An 18,793-nucleotide genomic window follows, 5' to 3' on the forward strand; every position below is an offset into this window, starting at 1 on the left:
AAGATCTGAATTGTAGGGGTTATTACTACTCAGAGTTGTCGTGTTGTAAGGTGCTGTTGAGTTGATTTTGATTTGTGGCGACCTCATGTGACAGGGCAGAACTGCCCCATATGATTTTCTAGGCTGTAATCTTTACAAGAGCAGATCTCCTGGTCTTTCTCCCTTGGAGCTGCTGGGTGGGTTCAAACTGCCAGCCTTTCAATTAGTAGCCCAGTGCTTAACCATTGAGCTACCAGGGCTCCTAACTGTTCTGAATACTACCTATATAGAGAGAAATTGCAGTTTGAGGAATCCTATATGAAGCTAAGGCCACAATAATCTAGCCCATACTTTGTCTAAGATTGGGTTTTCAACAGGGAAAATAAAATGACTCCCAAGAGCCCTTGGAGTATATATAGAGAATAACATACATTAGCGTTTATTTCACTCTTATCTCCTTTAAGTGTGGCAGGAGAATTGCAATATCCAAAAATCCTACCTTATTGTAAGCCCTAATTCCCCTTATCTTGCTGTGACCCTTGCATTTATAGGGAGACAGTCAGAGAGGCCCCAAGATGTATATCATTGAGCATAGTTCTCATTCTTCTCCTTACCGTATCGTTTCTCTCCAGATATTCCAAACCTGGCAGCTGCTAAGGCCAGCCTGGGTCTTACCCAGGCCCATCTGGGTCACTCCTTACCATTCATTTTCCTACTTCGAAAAATATTGATTGTCCTGACACCCCTTTCAAGGTGAGGACTCACTGGAGTCAGATTCTACCTTCTTCACAGTGCTAGACAAGAACAAACATTCAGCTCTAATTATTTTCCCCAAAGGTTTACGATGCGCATGCTCAGATCAAGTCTGGAGCTACTGGCGGTACCCTGATCCTTCAGGATGTCGCGGCATTTTAATACAAGATTTTGCTGGGTTCACCAGGAGGTGAGGTGGGCAGAGAGGTTCACTCACTCTTGCTGCCAGGACCCAAGACCCTGGCTCTCTTCCATATACTCCCACTTCATTTCAGGATAGGAGAAGGATAGAAAAGCTCTGAATTCAAGATTTCCAATACTGAGCACCTAGCCCTCTTCTTCCTCCACCCCAGCCAGCAAACAAGAAGGTATAGAATCATAACTTAGAATGCCGCGAGAACCATGAGAATACAAAAAGCTGACTTTGTGATATGCTTGGTATCCCGGAAGATCTTCTCGAAGTACATACAGACATACACAAGTAAAACAAAGCCCATAATCTATTCCATCTCTTTGACCCTCCCCCAAACTGGTAGAAAGCTTTCAGCAACAGGTGGCTCATGCTTCCATTAGAGTTAGGCAGAGGTGAGCTCGGAACCACAGACGATGTGTTATATGACAAAACCCACGAAGGGCTTAAACTCAGCGAGAAGCCATCGGTAAGAATCTGAAATCGTTCCAGGGCACTGAATTTACACTTTGAATAATGATATTTGGTGAAGAGACAAGTTGTTTACAAGCCAACTTCAGAGTATAACATAAATTTTCAGTCCTGTGATTTACGCTGCTCTAAATAAAGGTTAATGGTAGCTGAGGAAGAGGGATGTTCTGTTTTAGAAAAGTGGGAATCACAAAAGGCCCTTCAACAATCAATTCTACCCTAATTCTTTCTCCTTGAACAGAATTTTCAAATATAAAGTACGTTCAGCTACCAAGCAGGTCAACTGACTACGTTTATCCTGTGGGGAGAAAATGGACTAACAAAATAAAGACAACATAAAATAACTAAAATCATAATATAATGAAAAAGGACGGCTTTTCACTAGAAACAGAAAAAAAATCCAAGGTTTCCATACCTTCAGTTTAGCGTTTTTACAGCCTCTTTCTTCTCTTTTTCCCTCACAAGGCCATTTCCAGCAACAGAAAGGCCATCACCTCTCTGGATAATTCTTCTAGCAGAAGGAACAGTGGTTTGTCCATTGAAGAGATGGTGAGACCCTACATAAGTTGGTGACTTTGGATCATGATTGGGAATGTTGCTTAATTTTTCTATCTGCAGGGGTCTCTGGGACAATTATTTCAGGGGCTTTCACTCAACTACTAACCTAAAGGTTGGTGGTTCAAACCCACCCAGCAGTGCCATGGAAGAAAGGCCTGGCAACTTGCTTCCATAAAGACCACAGCCAAGAAAACCCTATGGAGAAGTTCTACTCTGTAACACATGGGGTTGCCATAAATCAGAATCAACTCAACAGCAGTGGGTTTGGGTTTTTTTTTTTGCACACCTGCAAACAAACGCCACTTTGTAATGAGACTTGCTTTCTTTGGTCACCAGTTTGTGTCCTGATTTAGCAGACTCTCTCAGACCTTAAATATAAAGTGAGACAAAATGCCTAGATTATAATCCAGGATTTGAATTTAAGTGTAAATGCTGTGTTTGCCACGGAAAAGCATGATTGTTTTTAAACGTATATATATATATTTAAATCTGGGGAACTTTGGGTCTTCAGGACAAGTGCTGAACCAGGTCTGCCGGCTTGGTGTCCAGTAGGGCATTGCCCTTCATCTAGAAGGGGCCAATCTGTGGCTCCCTATCCCTTTTCCAGCCACTCAGGCCTTCTAGTTCCTCAGAAGGGAAATGATCTATACACTAATTTCCCTTTTTAAGAAATCCACATTTCGGCAACTAGCTTCTACCTTCCTTTCTTTCCCAGACCACCTCCCTTGTATGAGAAACCGTTTCACTTGGCAGGAGACAAACAGCAATACCTATTAGAGAACATGACCTTATAGAAAACATGAGAAATGCTCACCAAGACTATCTCCTTGCTTTGGAAACATTAACAGGAACAAATGTCAGGGATGAAAAATGCCAAGGATGAAAAGCCGAAAGCGATGCTGTGAGACAAAATGCATTTCCATTTAAAATTGTTCATAAATGTGAAAGCAATTAAGCTCACTAAGGGACTGGATGTAAATAACAAGGAGGTTCACAGCTTTCAGATGCTTTTATGTGATCCAGTAATTCAAAAACGTCTTCGTTTCCCAAATAAAACTGTGAGGGTCTTTTGCCAAGAACACAGACTGCAACTCTTCAAGATTCTTTTCTTTAAATCCTTTTCTTCCTGAAATTTTGCCATCTGGAAGCAAATGTTGTTTTTATAACATTCTCTTTGAAGGGTTCAAATTACTAAGACATTTTTGGGCCAAATAAACCACCAGACATCTTGAAAATATTTTTGAAATGTGGCTTTGCTTCCTCCTGTGGGTGTTCTGAGCCCTGCCCTTGACAGTTTCTTCTTAGAAAGCTATTATTGACTCCCTCACTCCTTGAACAAGGCTACGATTCCAAATACTTATCTCCAGGCCTAATCTCCACCGCAAGATCGGCTGCCTACTGCCCCGTTCACTAGGGATCCAACATCAACATTTCCAAATCTGCACATACTAATTATGTTCGTTCTCCTCTCCTTTCCAATTTCACCATCTCTGCTGATGAAGCCAACTTGCTCCCAGTAATCCCGGCCAGGTATGCTCAGTAATGCTTCCTAGCTGCTGTCTAGTCGACTCTGACTCATAGCGACCCCATTGTGTCAGAGTAGAAGTGCTCCCTTTGATTTCTCCAAAGTAAATTGCCAAGCCTGTCTTCCAAGGCACCTCTGGGTAGACTAGAACCTCCAACTTTTCAGTTAGCAGCTGAATACGTTAACCATTTGCACCACCCAGGGTCTCCCCCAATAATGTTAACGCAAAAAACCAAACCAGCTGCTGTCAAGTCGATTCTGACAACACAATGGCAACCCCGTATGTTTCAGAGCAGAACTGCCCTACAGATGGTTTTCAGTGGCTGTAACCTCTCAGAAGTAGGTCACCAGGCCTTTCTTCTGAGGTGCCTCTGGGTAGATTTGAATCGCCAACCTTTCATTTAGTAGCCGAGCACTTAACTGTTTGCACTCCAGGGATTCCTCCAGGAAAGCTAAAACCCATTGCCGTGGAGTCAACTCTAACTCATAGTGACCCTATAGGACAGAATAAAACCACCCACAGAGTTTCCAAGGAGGGGCTGGTGGATTCAAACTGCAGACCTTTTGGTTAGCAGCCATAGCCCTTATCCACTGTGCCACCGGGGCTTCCCAGTAATGCTAAACCAAAACCAAACCCATTGCGGCTGAGTCGATTCTGACTCATAGCGGCCCTATAGGACAGAGTAGAACTGCCCCACAGGGTTTCCAAGGAGCATCTGGTGGATTTGAACTGCTGACCTTTTGGTTAGCAGCCAAACTCTTAACCACTATGCCACCAGGGTTTCCCCTGTAATGCTAACCTCCCCCCCTCAAAAAATGCTGCACACCTTTAATTACCTAATAAGAGCATGACTGTTGGACTCACACAGACATAGGATCAGACCTCTCAGCCGGGTGACAGAGGCAAGTAACTAACCTCTCTAAACCTCAGTTTTCTCTGCGGTCAAACTGAGATAATAACAAAAATACCTAATCTCAGGGTTGCTGAGAGGATTAATAATAAGTTATTCAGTGAGCTTTTATGTCTAACGTCCTCTGGCTTGCATCATGCTCCTTAATCCTCCTACAGGCTACCAGCTACCCTTAATATAACAGTGTTTACCAATGTAGTCAGGAGAAACTGGGCTTGTTGCTGCTTTGGGCTTGCTTTCATCTGTTCCCCTCACCTGCAAAGCACTCCTCATTCCCTTATTTTTATTCAAATCTTCTATGCAGCCATAAGACTCCTTCCTTCATGAAATTTTCACTGGATTACTCTGACTCCTTTCTCCAAGCTCCTATTGTACATCTTGTACTATGCCCTTTGGCACTTACATAGATACCATCTTATGTTGTTTGCATAAGCATAACATTGACCCTAATAAACCCAAGAGGAGTCCTGCCGGTGCAGTGGTTAAGCACTTGGCTGCAAACTGAAAGGTCAGCAGTTCGAACCCACTAGCTGCTCCATGGGAGGAAGGTGTGGCAGTCTGCTTCCGTAAAGATTCCAGCCTTGGAAACCCTATGGGCAGTTCTACTCTGTCCTACAGGATCGCTATCAGTCAAGATCAACTTGATGGTACCAACAACAATAAGCCAAAAAAACCAAACCCGTTCCTGTCAAGTCGATTCCCACTCATGGTGACCCCATGTGTTGCAGAGTAGAATTGAATCCTATCGAGTACTCTTGACCATAATATTTACAGAAGCAGATCACCAGGACTTTCTTTGGAAGCACCACTGGGTGGGTTCAAACTGCCAACCTTTAGGTTAGTAAGTGGAGCGCAAATCAGCTTCACCACATAGGGACCTGAAGTCTATAAGATACTAAGTAAATATTTGTTGATAATCAATTTGTTGATTAAGAAGACTTGAAACCATGAGTAAGCTTAGATCACTCAGTATAGGAATGGAAAATATGTGGCCCCAAACCAAACCCATTGCCGTTGAGTACATTCTAGCTCATAGTGACCCCACAGGGCAGAGTAGAACTGCCCCATAGGGTTTCCAAGGAGCCACTGGTGGATTCAAACAGCCAACCTTTCCAGTTAGCAGCTGTGCTGTTAACCACTGTGCCACCAGGGCTCCATATATGGCCCAAGTATTGCCAAGTCATCCTCCCATATCCTTGGCAAACACACTGAGTTCAGACAGCACTCACCCCAGACTCCCTTTCAACACTGTGCCTGGGAAGTCACTACCAATCAGTCAGAGATGGAATGTGAGATGAAACGGATTTGTCATCAGTATAACTGCTGCTTTTTCAAAAGAGGAAAATGAGGCCCAGATTGTTGAAAGGACTTGCTCTTTGCAAAATAACTTGTTAATGGCAGAGCAAGGACTAAAACCTAGCCCTACTTCCCTGTCCTCTTTAATTTACTACAGTTAACTGAAAGAAGCATCTTTTCCTTCAACTACTCATAAAAGTTTATGAAACTGTTGATTATAAAGCAGAATTGAAATAAACTTTTATCTCTTTTTTTTTTTCCTTTAGCTGTATACACATAATTCCAGTGGTAAAACAAAGCTAATGAGCGATTCACAGGATGACAGATTTCAGCTCAATATAAAAGAAGTTCTAATAACCAGAGCTGCTCCCAAATGGAGCAGGCCAGCTTACAATGTACTGGGCCCTCCATGATGGCAAGGGTCCAAAGACAAGTTAGATGAGACGCTTAGGGAGGTGGAAGGGGCAAGCGCAAACTGTTTGTGCCACACAGGGACCTCCAGTCTTGCATTAAACCAAAACACACACACATGCAAAACAACCAAACCCATTGCCATTAAGTAGATTCCAACTCGTGGCGAGTATGTCATGTTATAGAGTAGAACTGAGCTCAATGGTGTTTTCTTGGCTGTAATCATTAGGTAAGCCTATCACGGGGACTCTCTTTCATGGCACTATTGGGTGGGTTCAAACTGCCAGTCTCTGTTAGTAGTCAAGTGCAAACCATTATTACAGCTTATCGTCAGGCCCTGGGCTGTGCTTATTTAATTATCTCACTCACTCCTTGTAACAGCCTTGTGAGGAGACCAGGTACTATCATGCCCAGTTCCAGACAAGGAAAAACAGAGCTCCAAGGAAATCAAATAAGATGTGGTGGCCTGCGTCTGTGAAGATTATAGCCTAGGAAATCTTATGGGCAGTTCTACTCTGTCCTATAGCCTTGTCATGAGATGGACTCGAGTCGTCAGCAATGGGTTTGGTCTTTTTGCTTTGGCCCAAGGTCAAACTACTAGGAAGTGTAGAGCAGGGATTTGCTCTGATATCTGTGTGACCCCAAAGGCCATACCTTTAACAAGAGATAGAGACAACAATGAGGTCACTAGGGTGGTTGTTGATTCTGGGGAAAGGCAGAGAAGAGAGCAGGGAAAAGGTACTTCTGGACAACAGGCATTTCAGGGTTTTGCCTAAGGCCTGCCCTCGGATGGGCTGGTCTCTGAAAGTACCTCCCTAACTGATCATCCCAGCTCAGAAGCTGATGGGGGAAGGCTTGGCCAGGCTATAAGAGAGTGTGGGGTCACATCACCCTCCTCACAATCCCTAGATTTGCGAGTATAGAGCACAGTATGAAGACATGCAGGTGTAAATGTCACAGAATTTGTAAGGGAGACATTCCACTTGGGATCACCCTCGTTGGCTTTAAATGTACACGCGAGAAAACTGTGGCCCAAGCGCATGATGTAGGACTCGAGCTTGAGTCCAGATTTCCTGTGTTCTTCTCCCTCCCCAGTGACAAAGTCGACACCATTTCATTTTGCTTAGACAAAAGTATTGCTCATACTTTGGGTATCTTGCAATCTCCATTTCTTAAACTATTTTTAAAAACCACAGAGGTATAAGATTATCAGGCTTCTTTATAGATGGGATTAACTACAGAGAATGAGTCAAATTGTAACATTAGGATTTCATTTAGTAACTTCAGACTCTTTCTTGGACCTTCTACTAATTATTTGCTTTAAGAGTGAAAGGTTTTAATGCCAAATCATTTTTTTATAATTTTTTTTAAATTTTAAGAGTAGAACATCCTTCTTAAATATTTTAAAATATAAAAAAGCAGAAGTAGAAAAGAGTTATAATAAATAAATAAATAAGCCAGAGCCCCTCCATCCAAATAAAGCCTTACTGATATTTTGGTAGGCTTTACTTTTAATCTTTAAAAAAAAAAAAAAATTAATACTTTATTTTATTTTTATTGTTGAGAATATACACAACAGAACATCAATTCAGCAATTTCTACATGTACAATTCAGTGACATTGATTACATTCTTCAAGTTGTAACCATCCTCATTTTCCTCCCCCCATTAACATAAACTCACTGCCCCCTAAGTTTCCTTCACAATCTTTCGAGGTGCTGTTGTCAGTTTGATTCTATAGAGACAGATGTTAAAAGAGCACAATCCCCAAGGCAGACAAATCTTCTTTTATGCAAGAATTTTTGGTTTTACAAAGTTATATACTGTATACTACTTCAATTCAGCTTTTTTCACTTAATCTCGCTTTACGCACATTGTTCCATGTTATTTCATTTTATTAAAAACCATTATTTAATAATGTCAAATGACTTATGATAAAGTCTCCTGTGACTCATCAGCCAGAGGCCCAAATACAGAAAAGAAAATAAAGATAACACTATCTTCCATTTCTCACTCCAACAAAACAGAGCCCTCACTCACTCAAGGAAAAGGTCACTATTGAACACAGATTTTGAGACGCCCTTTTTTTAAAACCAAATACCGTGGCTATGCAATGAAGTGGCATCCCTCCGAGAAGCTGCCTTTCTTACAAAGATTTAGAAAATTCATATGACAAAAGCAGAAGAGGAAGGAATTTCAGACCTTCCTAAAGCACAGGGCTGTACACAGGGGAACCAAGAACCAAGGAGGTCCAGGTTTAGCGCTAGGTGAAGAATTCATTTAAAAGAGCCTCAGGAAGGTAATCTAGGTCAGCCAATTCACACTGGGCTGTGACTACTGGGAACTGAATGTCATTACCATCTGACAGACATTCAGTGGCCTGAATGAAATGAATTGGTTTCATTCCAGTTTCCAGAGAACAGGTGTGCACATCACCAAACAAAAGAGGGTGACTCTACCGTTATAAAAAAAAAATCGTTATAGTTGGCACTAATTAACATCTCTGCTGGCAGGCTCAGCAGAAAGGTGAGAGTTCAATGCCTGATTTGCTTTGGAACAGGCAGGGATGCACTGATGAGCCCTTGTGAAATCACAATCCTCTAACAAATGTCCACAGCCCCAGAACTCCACCCTTTGACATATGCCTGGGTGGTAAAGTCTACGGGTGAACTGTTTATGCTGGGAAAGTAGGAAAGCAATCTATGGTGCACCTTTCCAACCCCGACCTGGACTACCTAAACAGAAGCCTCGAGCCCTGATAATGGAGTCTGGGAATGATGTCTCTTTCTCTCTCCCTCTTCCTTCTCATTATTGGGAAAACTCCCTCCCTGCTACAGCAAATAAGCTCTCTGGCTCTGTTCATGTGTGTGTTATATGGCACCTGGCCAATCCCATTCCTATATCTACTCCTGGCGAGGCATAAGAGGAGTATGTGCAGAACACCAACCCTGTCTGTCTCTTCTCCACGTGAGTACGGCATTGTTACACTGCCAGTGTATGTAAGTTATGCTTTTTATTGGTGACCCCGAACCTTAGCTCGACAGTTTAAGTCCTTGAAAACCAAACAAACCCACTGCCGTCAAGTCCATTCCGACTCACAGAGACCCTACAGGTCAGAGTAGAACTGCCCCATAGAGTTTCTAAGGAGTGCCTGGTGGACTTGAACTGCCGACCTTTTGGATAGCAGCCGTAGCACTTAACCACTACGCCACCAGGATTTCCCTGAGTCCTTGAATGCTTTGGAAAACCCAGAATGTCAACAGTCATCAGCAGCACTCTCACCAACAAAAAATATGTTGCCAGTTGCATTTCCAGTTCAAATCCTACCTCCTCAATGTAATTCTTTCTGTTTCTGATCAGATCTCTTTTGGTACTTGCCTTAGTACTTGCCTGGGTTTTCTGGAGGAGCAAAACCAGTGAAGCGTATGTATATAAACATATATCAAGAGAAATTTATTTCAAGGAAATGGTTCACACAGTTATGGAGGCTGGCAAGTCCTAAATCTGTGGGTCAGGCATCAGGCTGGAGGCTTCTCCTGACTTACATGGTTGCAGGGGCTGACAAACCCAAAATCGGCAGGTGAGATGGTAGGCTGCTGGCTCATATCTCAAGAACCAGAGGTCAGAGGACAATGAGTTGGATGCAGGATCAAGAAACAGAGAGATCTGACAGAACATTCATATATATTGGATGCAAGCCACACCCCCAAGGAAACTCCTCTTTCAACAGATTGGCCACTCACGTCAAATCACTAAATGATGGATGATTACACAATATCTGCCAAACCAATGAGAGCCATGGGCTAGCCAAGTTGGCACATAACTGTAACCATCCCAGTACTCTGTATCTACACTACCCGTTCGGCATTCTGTCCAGTAGTGGTATTTAAGATTTTACTGTTTGGTACATCCAGCCATGTACCTGGCATACCTGCTGGAAATCTGGCCTTCTTTTAACTGGTAAGACCACCTAAGAGACTCGGAACCTTTGTACTCCAACCTATGCTCCATATATGCCTCATAGTCCCTCCCTAGAGCCTGATTCACCAGCCTAGTTAGCATCCAAGGCTCCCATACAATCACCTGCCCACCATATTCCTTATTCTTCCTCAGTCTCATCTTGGCTTAGTCCTTTCCCCTCCAACCAACCAATTTTTCTCGCTTTCTTTATATATTTGTCAATTCCTTACTCTATTCCCTTGAGAAAATGATTGCCTCCACTGGGAATACTCTCCCTACTTCTTTCTACCAATCTACTGTCATGACCCATCTCTTCGAAGTCTTGGCTTAGAACTTCCTAACTAGAGGAAGTCTTCTCAGACCAACCACGCATTGGGCATATTTGGTTTTGTACTATATATTTTCTAGGTTTATGTTATCCCTCTGGTCACCAGGTTGAACCTTTAAGGAGAAGACTGTTATTGTCAATGCCTCCCCCCATTTTGGCCTAATACAATGCTCTACACACAACAGATGTTCCAGAAATATTTATAAGCTAAAAGATGCTCTGTAAGCATATGTTAGCAAAGGAGAAGTGATTCTACTTAAAATAGAGCCTAGTTTGTGGGCTCACTTTTGAAACACAATATACTGACAAGAGAGATAAGTAACAGCATTGATTGGCCACCACATCTCTTAGCTTCTGCCACAACCATCCCCACCACTTCTTGACCAATAACAATAGGAGCTACCATTTCATAAGTGCATACGCTTTGCTAAGCACTGTGTACATTATCTCATTTAATCCTAAGAGATAGAAATGATTATTCTATTATTAGCATTTTGCAGAGGAAAAAACTGAAGCTTGGAGAAGTTAAGCAACTTGCTCAAAAATCACATTTTAAGTGGAAGATCTGATTTAAACATTAGGAGACATGGAGCTAAGAGGAAAGGATGGGAAGAAGGTGGGGAGAAAGGTACATGAAAAAGAAAAATCCCTGGGTCACTTTTCTCAGAGCTCTTTCCTGTCAAACCTTCCTCCACAACTGTGGTGGCTGCAGTGGTGCCCAGCCAGGACCGATGCACTTGTGCCCCAGCACAGCAAGGACTGGCTCACAACTGAGTCCCAACCTGGGAACTGTCTTTGGCGGAAGGGACCTGCTTTACCCAAGGTTATAGCCCTACTCCAAGACTGGTGGGAAGCAGGGGGTGCAAATACTTGATAATCTTAACTGGGTTGGAATATCGTTGAAGGGCTAACACAGCTTCAGTGCTCCACGTGGCATCAGGTGAGGCCTCTGTTACAGTAAAATCACAACTCGATTTCTCCCCCTGCCCAATCCTGTCCCCTTCCCTCCCTCCCTTATGTTCGTTTTTCATAAGGGCACTCCCTAATGGGCCTCCTGCAGGCAAATCTCTCCCTCTGAGACTATTTTCTGGGCACCTGCCTAGAAACTAACCACTAAGTGAAGACACTAAGAGCCACTAAGATGCAAACCAAGAGTGAAAATGGTGGAATCAGGGCCGACAGCCTGTGCTCTAACTAACACCTGGAGAGAGATGCTGGAGAATCACATCCAAATGGCCTCAGCCAATGCTGGCATGAAAAACAATTGTGAAACAGCCAGTGCACGTATTGTGCCCCTCTCCACCCTGATGCTCCAGGTGCTGGCCTTCCCTTCTCCCTCACCCTTCAAGTACCAGAACCCCAACACTCTCTTCCTTCTTCCCACTCTCCCAAACTCTACATTTAGGAAAGGATTTGCTGAACTCAACCACACAAAATGAAAATTAATAAAATTAATGTAGTACTGCTTGGGATTTCAAATAAGCTAATGCTTTTATTTTTAAAGTTTACACCAAAGGAAGAATATTGTCTTAGTTTCCTAGTGCTGTTGTAACAGAAATACCACAGCAGAGTGGTTTTAAAGAACATAAATTTGTTTTCTCACAGTTGAGGAGGCTAGAAGTCCAAATTCAAGGCACCAGCCATGGGGGGAGGCTGTCTCTCTGGCATCCCTGTTTCCGCTTCTACAGCCCCAGTGTTCCTTGGTTCCTGGCAACTCTCGCATGTGCTTCTATCTTCCCCAGTTTGTGCTCCCTTCTCTCTGTGTCTATGCTCTCTTTATAACTCAGCAGCGACTAGGTTTAAGACACAACCTTCACTGATAGGGCTTCATTAGCATAACAAAGAAAACCATATTGCCAAATGGGATTAATCCACAGGTATGGGGTTAGGATTCTAACACACATACTGGGGGGACACAATTCAATACATAACAAGTATGTACAGCAAAACTCCAGACATTATGCTGGCTGGGTGGAAAAGGGGTGTGTTAGCTTGGGGGTGGCCATCTCAGCCCTTCAGAACACAACCCTAACGGGTGATTCCACCAACCCCTGGGATCCTCACTGTCCCACAATGTCCCAGGTGCCATGAGGGTGCGTTGATTCTATACTGATACTCTGGAGTCACTAGCAGTTGATGAATTACCACACTGCAACTGGAGCAGACATCTGTCGGTGTCCCCTCGGCCCCCATGTCTAAGGGAAAATCTAGAGTCTTTATATGGAGCTAATTTCACCAGAAAAACAAACAAATAAGCAATCAGTTCCTCTTTTGTTCGAGTCAAAAGCACATGAAAAGCCTTTTCAGGATACTGGGAGATGTTTCAGAAGAGATAGCAGCCTTTAAATTCACTCCTCACTGCTCTTCAGCAAAGGCGTATTTACCTACTTTTGGATAGAGTCAAGAAAGTGCGCATAGGAAAAATTCACCAGGTGGGGCTTTGCTACAGGATACCTACTCTATCTGAATGATTCTTTATGTCTATTGGAGAAGATAAAAGATACAACACTTTGCTTCTAATATTCTCATGTCTCAAACATGAAGACTAGAGGACAGCTCGATTTATCACAGATTAATATATAAAGCTACGAGGCAGCAGGCTCAGTGGAATCAGGGACACTGGAGACACAAGGACTAAGAATTTTAATTGCTATTTAAAAGAAACTCATTGCCGTTGATTCTGACTCATGGTGACCCCACGTGTATCAGAATAGAACTGTGTTCCGTAAGGTTTTCAATGGCTGATTTTTCAGCGGTAGATTGCCAAGCCTTTCATTCAAGGCACCTCTAGGTGGACTAGAACTTCCATCCCTTCAGTTAACAGCTGAGCACTTAACCATTTGTGCCATCCAACGCTGCCTTAATTGCTGTTTACTGCTATTATAGGAATTCCCCATACGTTACTTAAACCTCAATCTAAAAAAAAAAAGTGAGATCAATACGATTTTGCTCTCAGGTATAATTAATAAAATGCGTAGAACAGTCTATCACACATTGTTCATTAATAATTCCTAAAGATAATCTAAGCTCTCCCTTTGGCAGTATAAATTTAGCTTTTTTACTTTGGTAGACACATTTTCATTAACAAAAATGTAAGAAGTTAAATACTTAGATGAGATTTCTAAAAACACACACATACATACCGGGAAAACGACAGAGAATGGTGTGAAGTAGCACTCACCTTCAGTGATAAAGGAGGCTTTCAGGTATAAAGAACTCTAGGATAATTTACCTTGATATACTGCCACAGATGACTGAGCATGGTTCAGTGTTGTGCAAGTACTGAATGGCTTTGGATGTTCCAATTAATACCTCGATTCGAATGTGCCAAGAGAGTGGGGCTGTTTTACCCTAAAAAGACAACAGTAATTGGTTTGCTTGCATTTTCTGAGTTAAAACTATGCATGTATACATACATTATACAGAAGTGTGCCAAAACAGATAATGAAGTGGAGGTGTGGTTGGGTGAATCAACATTTTGGTGTGCCACGACCTTTTTTTTTTTTTTTTTTTGCTTTAGGTGAAAGTTTACAGAGTAAATTAGTTTCCTATTCAACGATTTATACACAAACTCTTTCATGACATTGATTGCAATCCCTGCAATGTGTTAGCACTCTCCCTGTTTCTACCCTGAGCTCTCTGTTTCCATTCCTCCGGTTTCCCTCCCTTCCTACCTTCTCACCTTTGCTTCTGGGCATCTGCTCTTGGGTACCTAACTGTTCCAAGGAGCACATTCTTCACATTCCTCACAGGTGTTACTGTTTGTTTAATATACCTGTCTAATATTTGGCTTTGGCTCTCATGGACCTGTTCTAAATTTCTTCAACTTCAACTACTCAAGGTCGTACCCTGGCTCTCGTAGAGTTGTTCTAATTTTCTTCAGAGCCAGACTACAACCTTGAGTATATCCCACCTGAATTTAGAAACCATCTCAAGAATAGATTTGACACGTTGAACACTAATGACCAAAGACCAGATGAGTTGTGGCATGGCACCAAGGACATCATACATGAAGAAACCAAGAGGCCATTAAAAAGACAGGAAAGAAAAAAAAGACCAAAATGGATGTCAGGAGAGGCTCTGAAACTTGCTCTTGAACGTCGAGCAGCTAAAGCAAAAGGAAGGAATGATGAAGTAAAAGAACTAAATAGAAGATTTCAAAGGGTGGCTCCAGAAGACAAAGTAAAGTATTATAATGATATGTGCAAAGAGCTGGAGATAGAAAACCGAAAGGGAAGAACAAGCTCGGCATTTCTCAAGCTGAAAGAACTGAAGAAAAAATTCAAGCCTCGAGTTGCAATTGTGAAGGAATTCTATGGGGAAAATATTAAACGACGCAAGAAGCATCAAAAGAAGATAGAAGGGATACACAGAGTCATTATACCAATAAGAACTGGTTGAAGTTCGACCATTTCAAGAGGTGGCATATGATCAGGAACCGATGGTACTGAAGGAAGAAGTCCAAGCTGCACTGAAGACACTGGCGAAAAACAAGGCTACAGGAATTGACGGAATATAAATTGAGATGTTTCAACAAACGGATGCAGTGCTGGAAGTGCTCATTCATCACCTGGCCATCCAACTGGAAGAGATCCATATTTATGCCTATTCCCAAGAAAGGTGATCCAACTGAACGCAGAAATTGTCAAACAATACCGTTAATATCACATGCAAGGAAAATGTTGCTGCAGATCATTCAAAAGTGGCTGCAGCAGTACATTGACAGGCAAACGCCAGAAATGCAGGTCGGATTCAGGAGAGGATGTGGAACCAGGGATATCATTGCTGATGTCAGATGGATCCTGGCTGAAAGCAGAGAACACCAGAAGGATGTTTACCTGTGCTTTATTGACTATGCAAAGGCATTCGACTATGTGGATCATAACAAATTATGGATAACAACCTGTACATAGATCATGAGGCAGTTGTTTGGACAGAACAAGGGGATACTGCGTGGTTTAAACTCAGGAAAGGTGTGCATCAGGGTTATATTCTTTCACCATACCTATTCAATCTGTATGCTGAGCAAATAATCCGAGAAGCTGGACTATATGAAGAAGAACGGGGCATTAGGATTGGAGGAAGACTCATTAACAACCTGTGTTATGCAGATGTCACAACCTTGCTTGCTGAAAGTCAAGAGGACTTGAAGCACTTACTAATGAAGATCAAAGACCACAGCCTTCAGTATGGATTGCACCTCAACATAAAGAAAACAAAAATCCTCACAACTGGACCAGTAAGCAACATCATGATAAATGGAGAAAAGATCGAAGTTGTCAAGGATTTCACGTTACTTGACCCACAATCAACGCCCACGGATGCTGCAGACAAGAAATCAAAAGATGCATTGCAGTGGGCAAATCCGCTGCAAAGGACCTCTTTAAAGTGCCAAAAAGCAAAGATGTCACCTTGAAGACTAAGGTGCACCTGACCCAAGCCATGGTATTTTCAATCGCATCATATGCATGTGAAAGCTGGACAACGAACGAATAAGGAAGACCGAAGAAGAATTGAAGCCTTTGAATTGTGGTGTTGGTGAGGAATGCTGAATATACCATGGACTGCCAAAAGAACGAACAAATCTGTCTTGGAAGAAGTACAACCAGAATGCTCCTTAGAGGCAAGGATGACGAGACTGTGTCTTACATACTTTGGACATGTTATCAGGAAGGATCAGTCCCTGGAGAAGGACATCATGCTTGGTAAAGTACAGGGTCAGCAGAAAAGAGGAAGACCCTCAACGAAATGGATTGACACAGTGCCTGCAACAATGGGTTCAAGCATAACAATGATTGTGAGGATGGCGCAGGACCAGGCAGTGTTTTATTCTTTGGTACACAGAGTCGCTATGAGTTGGAGCCAACTCACTGACACCTAACAACAACAACATTTGGCTGAAAAGTGAACTTTGGAAGTAGCTTCAGTTCTGAGTCAGAAGGGTGTCTAGGGGCCATAGTCTTGAGGGTTTCTGTAGTCTCTGTCAGACTAATAAGTCTGGTCTTTTTTGTGAATTTGGATTTTATTCTACACTTTTCTCCCATTCTGTCTGGGACCCTGTACTGCGATCCTGGTCAGAGCGATATGTTCAGTGGTGGAAGCCAGACACCATCTAGTTCTTCTGGTCTCAGACTGGTGAAGCCTGTGGTTAATATGGTCCATTAGTCCTTTGGGCTAATTGCTTCCTTGTGTCATTGGTTTTCTTCATTCTGCCACAACCTATTTTTAATTCAAGATGAGTTTTCCTCTATTTCCAGTAATGGCTGTAGGCCTCTTTAGAGACAATAGAAATACCAAATAATTTTAATATTTATTAGCTTTATCAAAACATGGATACTGAGGTAACTATGTTTAAATTTCATTAAGATTTTTAAATTATTTGTGGCACAATAGTGTGGGTAGTTGAGAGTAATCTGTTTTTATTTTCCTCCTAACTGAAACACTCTATTGAGAATTGATTTTCAAGTTTATCCTTCAAAAATATCATGTGAAGACTAATAGCCTACAGGAGTCACAACCTCAACTATCCTGAGACCAGAAGAACTAGATGATATCCAGCTACTGCCACTGACTGATCTGACCAGGGTCAGAATAGATGATCCCAAAAAGAATGGGAGAAAAATGTAGAACAAAACTCAAATGCTTAAAAAAGGCCAGACTAACCGGACCACCTGAGACCAGAGGACTCCTTAAGATTATTGCCCTGAGACACTCCTTAAATCTCAGACCAAAACTATCCCTTGAGATCACCTTTTAGAGAAAAGCAGAGGGACACAAAAATAAAGGATATTATTCATTGGATCGGTGCTCTACTAAAAAACCATCTGTATGAGTACAAAAGATCAACGTTTAACCTAAAGCAAAGATGAGAAGATAAGGGGGCAGGGAAACTAGAGATGGAACAACCAGAACACAATTAAAGAGTTCGCTCACACATTGTGAAAAATTTAACTAATGTCACTCCAATTTATGTGGAAATTGTCAAATGAGAACCTTACTTGCTGTGTAAGCTTTCACCCAAAACACAACAAAATATTATTTAAAGGAAAAAAAAATCTTGTGAGAAATCATGGTGTTCTTCAAACCTCTCCTCTTTCAGGAGTTTGTATCACCTTCATATCTGTATTTTGTATTGAGTGATACTTCTTATAAAGTTATACAAATAAAAATTATTCGAGAAATAAGCGTGGTTGATATAAAGTCTCTAGAGATATATAGAATCAATAATGAGTAAGGATTAGCAAATTTTTGGCAACTGTGTGGCACAACACAGAATAACTCAGATATTTATATAGCCTTTTAAGAGTAAGAAATTAGTTCATGCAGAAGTGCTGTCCTTCCTTGGAAAATGCATCCTTTGCTATCCCCTCTTGTGAACACACCTTGGCCTCCCGGCGCGCTCAGGTTTCTAGCAGCTCCCCTGGGGTTACACAGAATCAGAGGACCAGGCAGAGTAACAGATATGACTTACTACACATTGCAATCTGTCAAAAAGTGATCCATTTCTCATATACGGATAAACCAGACAGAACTTCTCAGTCTCTGTAAAATATGCAGCCAACTCCAGTATGTTTGGATGATGAAACCTTGAAACAAAAGATTTTCAAAGCCATATTCAAATAGGAAATGAACAATACTCTGGTTTGGGGGTTAGGAGGGGATGGGGAATGAGCCTAAAGCAGGATACAAACCCGACCAAGGGAGAAGTAATTTCATTGGACCCATCACACAGAGATATGCTTTCCAAATTGGTCTACAGAGTTCTAAAAATACTAGGTACTCTTTTTGACTGGCTGTGGTCATAGAACTATGAATAAAATATCCTAATGTAAAACAGAAAATTTAAAGAAAGTGAAAATTTTTAAGATTTAGGATGTTGGAAACTTTACAAAAAATATACAACACTATTTGATATTAACTTATTATTATTAAGCACAATATGACTTATTTATTAAATAAATTAATATATTAAACATAATGCAACTGAAATTATTCACTTCATTGCTTTAGGCATCATGTGTAAGTAAATTAACGAAAACAAAAGGAAACAGAGACTGTTTTCATTAAACATTTATTGAGTACTACCAGGTTAGACGGAGCCCTGGTGGCACAGTGGTTAAGAACTATGACTGCTAACCAAAAGGTGGGCAGTTTGAATCCACCAACTACTTCTTAGAAATCCTGTGAGGCAGCTCTGTCCTATAGGTTGCTATGAGTTGGGAATCAACTCAACAGCAATGATTTTTTTTTTTTTTCTGGTACTATGTCAGGTACTGTGCTAGATGCCAGTCACACAGCTAAAAGAGACATCCAATATCGTCACCAAATTTCATAATCCATGTGAATAGTAAAGTTCAATGCTGTAAAACATCACTAATTTTACATCACAGATTTTTATGTTACTACATTTTT

General features: G+C 41.7%; 1 protein-coding gene across 2 annotated transcripts in view; it reads right to left on the minus strand.

The window, feature by feature from the left end:
• Positions 1 to 18,793, minus strand: part of IRAK3 (interleukin 1 receptor associated kinase 3) — a 79,143-nt gene that overhangs the window by 14,829 nt on the left and 45,521 nt on the right. For both annotated transcript variants that reach the window (XR_002787813.2, XM_003405583.4), the window contains exons 7-8: positions 17,853 to 17,967; positions 13,614 to 13,732 (exon numbers count right to left, since the gene is read on the minus strand). Coding sequence is in view for 1 of the 2 variants with exons in the window: in XM_003405583.4 (XP_003405631.3) it covers positions 13,614 to 13,732; positions 17,853 to 17,967 (234 nt within the window). In the remaining variant the exon portion in view is untranslated. The remainder of the gene's footprint in view (positions 1 to 13,613; positions 13,733 to 17,852; positions 17,968 to 18,793) is intronic.

This window comes from Loxodonta africana, chromosome 4 (genome assembly GCF_030014295.1).
Source record: "Loxodonta africana isolate mLoxAfr1 chromosome 4, mLoxAfr1.hap2, whole genome shotgun sequence".
Lineage (NCBI taxonomy): Eukaryota > Metazoa > Chordata > Mammalia > Proboscidea > Elephantidae > Loxodonta > Loxodonta africana.